General features: G+C 60.2%; 2 protein-coding genes across 3 annotated transcripts in view; one reads left to right on the top strand and one right to left on the bottom strand.

The window, feature by feature from the left end:
* Positions 1-3742, bottom strand: part of ING1 (inhibitor of growth family member 1) — an 11794-nt gene extending 8052 nt beyond the window's left edge. The window contains exons 1-2 of one of the 2 annotated variants that reach the window (XM_006017235.3): positions 3598-3701; positions 561-1233 (exon numbers count right to left, since the gene is read on the bottom strand). In XM_006017235.3, the coding sequence (XP_006017297.1) occupies positions 561-702 (142 nt within the window). In that variant the 5' untranslated portion in view covers positions 703-1233; positions 3598-3701. Of the gene's footprint in view, positions 1-560; positions 1234-3597 lie in introns of both variants that reach the window. The other variant, XM_025196087.1, reaches the window with a different exon arrangement.
* Positions 2877-3805, top strand: part of CARS2 (cysteinyl-tRNA synthetase 2, mitochondrial) — a 69823-nt gene continuing 68894 nt past the window's right edge. Inside the window, exon 1 of the mRNA XM_025196081.1 lies at positions 2877-2937. The gene's annotated coding sequence lies outside the window, so the exon portion shown is untranslated. The remainder of the gene's footprint in view (positions 2938-3805) is intronic.

Here is a 3805-nt window from a genome sequence, read left to right as displayed (position 1 = left end):
CCCCCCCCCCCCCGGCCCCCCGCCTCCCCCCTGGTCCCCCCCCCCCCCTTCCTCTCTCGCTCGCAGCCTCTCTCTCCCCTACTACAGCCATCATGAATACTGTACATTCCTAAATGTTGCGCCGTAATCTCCCCCCCTTCTCTTCTTCCACCCAGCACTTTCCTCCGTCCCCAGCAAAACGTGGGGCGCCCGGGAAGAGCCCTCCTTTGTGCCCCCTCCCCTGCCCCGGGCGCCGCCGCCGCCTCGGCCAACTCCCCCCTGCCCAGGCAAGAAGAAACAAGGGGGGAAAAAAGAAAAGCGAGAGTCCTTGCTTCGGAAGAGGAGCGGAGACCTTTTGTTCCGCCCCATGACAAGAGCTGGCGCTGCGGATCAGCCCCCCTCAGCCGAGCAGCTCTCGTCCCTCCTCCCCCGAAATAAAACTACCATCCTTGAGAGGTACAAGGGGGAGGGGGGCAGCTTTCAGGGAAGGGAAGGATAAAAGACAAACCTCCTTACCTCCCCACCCCAACACACACACACACACACACACACACACACACACAGAAAAGCAAGCACTTTACCTTGATATTTGGCGTCAATCTCCCTCATCAGGGAGACGTTTCTCTGCAGATCGAAGGGCAGGGACTCGATGGAGTCCAAATAATCCTCCACATAGTTCACGAGCTGCAGCTGGTCTCCGTTAGCGGGACTCAACATTTTCATCCGGTGAGTGGAGAAAACGAGGCAGGCAACAGAGGGATCCGAGCCCCCTCCACGGGCGCAGCAGCAGCAGCAGCAGCGGCAGCGGGGGTCGTCTCCTGCCTGCCGCCCAGCCTAGGCTTGCAAAGGCTGCTCGGTGCCCGGATCGGTCCTTCGCAGCTCCCCCCCACCTCCTCCTGAGCACCGGGAGCAGCTACATCGGACTCCTCTCCGGTGAAAACACAGAGGTACACACACACCCTCCGCAAGTCACACCGCTCCAGCCAGCAGCAGCAGCTGATTGAATGGCTGTCGTGGCGGGGACCTCACGGAGGACGGGGGTAGGAACAATCGGAGGGAGGTGTGTGTGTGTGTGTGTGCCGCTCACACCAGCTCCTCCGAAACAATCTGGAAACAAAATCTGGTCTGCAAAGTGTGAGGCAACAGCGGCAAAAGCGAACCCCTCTGTTTGCCGGCGCCTGCTCCTGCTCCTCCTCCTCCCCGTCCTTCTCCTCCTCCTCGGTGTGGCCGCTGCTCCCCGCTCCGTGCGCCGCACTTGATCCAACGTGGAAAACCCAAATACCAGTTTCAAACACTTGGGAAACATTCAGCCCCGCCACGCACCGCGCATGCGCACCCCTCCCCGCTACAGGGGCGGGTGGACGTTCGCGCACACATACTCTCTCGCTTCCTTCCCCCCTCCCCTACAGATTTATTACCCCTCCCTGCTCACGCTGGGCTGAGGGGGAAAGTTTTGGGGCGGGAGGGGCTAAGGGCGGTGCGTGGCACAAGGGTGTGTGTTTGTGCGTGTTCACTTGTGCGTGTGACTCATGCGCCACCCGGTTTGCAGCGGGGGCTCCCTTTAACGGAGCGGCGAAGCCAACCTCCATCCCCCAACACAGGGAGCCGCATCCCTCCTCCGCCGCTGCAATGACAGCCAATCGGGACGCGCGTCGCGGCAGATATTCCGCCCCCCGGCCCTCCAAGCCAATCGGCGCCCAGAAGCGGGGGAAAGCAATGACAATTATGCCTGGGATACCGCGACGCGTTGCGGGGAGGGGGTGTACTACGCATGCGCACTCCAGAGGGGCGGGGAGAACATGGCATCTGCCGGGACTACATTTCCCAGCAGCCCCCCTCCCTTGCCTTCGGGTTCTGGGCATGCGCACTCCCCGCGATGACTGCAGAATAGTGGGGAGAAGTGGGCGGGAAAACCCTGCCTGGTGTTCCCGGTTTCAGAGCACATTCGGGTGCAGAGGACGAAGGGGAGGAAGGGATTAGTCGGAGGGACATGCCCGGAGCGCCGGGCTCGGGGCACAGGGAGGGAGAGGAAGCAATGCCTGGGTGAGGTGGGGAGGGCGGAGCGCTGTGTGCTGGGGGTACGCTGCAGGCCCCCCGCCCGCTCCTTCAAGGTGATCGGAGGAGAAAAAAAACATTTCTGTTCATGTCTTTATTTCCCCTCCTTCCGGGCTGTGTGGCGCCCGCGGGGCTCCGGTCTGCCCCTGGGCCCGTGGCGGGGAAGGGCACGCGCAGCCTGCTGAGGTGTAGCCGTGTCAAAGTCAAGCGCAAAACCAAAGAGCCCGCAGTGTCCGCCAGCTCCGTGCTCGGCTCGGCAACAACCGCAGCCTGCCGCCCTGCCCTCAGCCCAGCCGCCTGCTTCTTAAGTTCGTGGCGGGGGTGGGAGACCTCACGTTGCATATACGGTGTGTGTATACACACACACAGCGCTGAGCTGCTTAGTTCTTAGCGAGGGCTGCAGATCTGATGTTGCATATACTGTGTATGTACGGTGTGTACACACCGTCTGAGTCGCCTAGCTCTTAGCGAGGGATGGAAATCTGACGTTGCATATACTGTGTATATACGGCGTGTGTGTGCACGCGCACACACACATCTGCCTGCCCCGAGTTGCCTAGTTCTTTAGTTCTGGGGGCAGAGGGGGTTGAAGACCTGACTTTGGATCTACTGTGTATATACTGTGCGTACACACACGCACACACTATGTTTCTATATACTTCATATACTGCACAGAGAGACAGGCAGTTAGCCGTGTTAATCTGAAGTCAGAAAGGCAGGGTACATATGCACCTTATGATCTTAGCCAAACACTAGATCTATACACACACGCGCACACACACACAGGAAGCAATATATCGTGCGATGTACTGTGTGACTCCAGTGCTTCCCCTGCACACGCACACGCACGGACAACACTTCAGGCCTTCGCGGAGCACAACTAAGGGACGAGACACGCAGCCGGTCAGTTTCCCTTTGCAGGTCACCTCTAACTTGCACTAAACCGGGGAGGAGGGGATCTTGTTCCTGCAGTGAGATGTGCATCCCCACTCTCCCCACTGCTAACTATAACTAGCATCTCGCTGACACAGGCTAGCTCAGCTCCCCGCCTCTCCCCGGGGGCCCGGATACTGCCGTGCAGAATTTGCCCCGGCCCCAAGAGAGTAAGACCCATGATCATGCTTCTTCCTCGCAGCTCCCCTCAAAAACGTCCTCGACCCCGGGACAGCGAAGTGCCTGGAGGGCGCAGCGCCATGCTCCCCGCGCCCAGGTATCTCGAGGGGGGTGGGCAGCACACCCTCCACCCCGCAGAGGGCACGAGGTGGCAATCACACTCACACACGCGCGCGCGCGCGCACACACTCCGCACCATTATTGGGGGTGGGAGGATGGGCATACCAAGCCATGGCAAACCCTGCAGAACACGCATCATATCCAGAGGCTGAGTTTAAAATAATACACAGCTCTGCTCCATCCTTAGAGAAGGAGAGGCTCTTTATCAAGCAGCAGAATCAGCCATTGATTCCCCCCCCACACACACACATCATCATTTCTTGATCCATGCAGTTTCACAAGGGAGTGAGACCCCACGAGAGAGAGAAAGAGATCAAAATCACACCAAACCTGGTAGGGGCAACACGCATAGCAACATCCTCCTCTCCCCGCGCTGGCGCTTCCTTCCCTCACACCCCTTTGCGCCCCCGCCCCCCGCCCCGCGGGGAGACTCGGCGCAGGGCCGGACGGCTCTTCCCTCCGGAGCCCCGGCACGGCTTTGATCCGCCGCTGCGCCGTGCGAGCTGAAATCATGATGGCAGGGGGTGGGGGGGGGTGT

The sequence above is a fragment of the Alligator sinensis genome, unplaced genomic scaffold (genome assembly GCF_000455745.1).
Source record: "Alligator sinensis unplaced genomic scaffold, ASM45574v1 scaffold288_1, whole genome shotgun sequence".
Lineage (NCBI taxonomy): Eukaryota > Metazoa > Chordata > Crocodylia > Alligatoridae > Alligator > Alligator sinensis.
The sequence above is the reverse complement of the archived record's forward strand: the minus strand, read 5'-3'. Positions and strand labels throughout refer to the sequence as shown.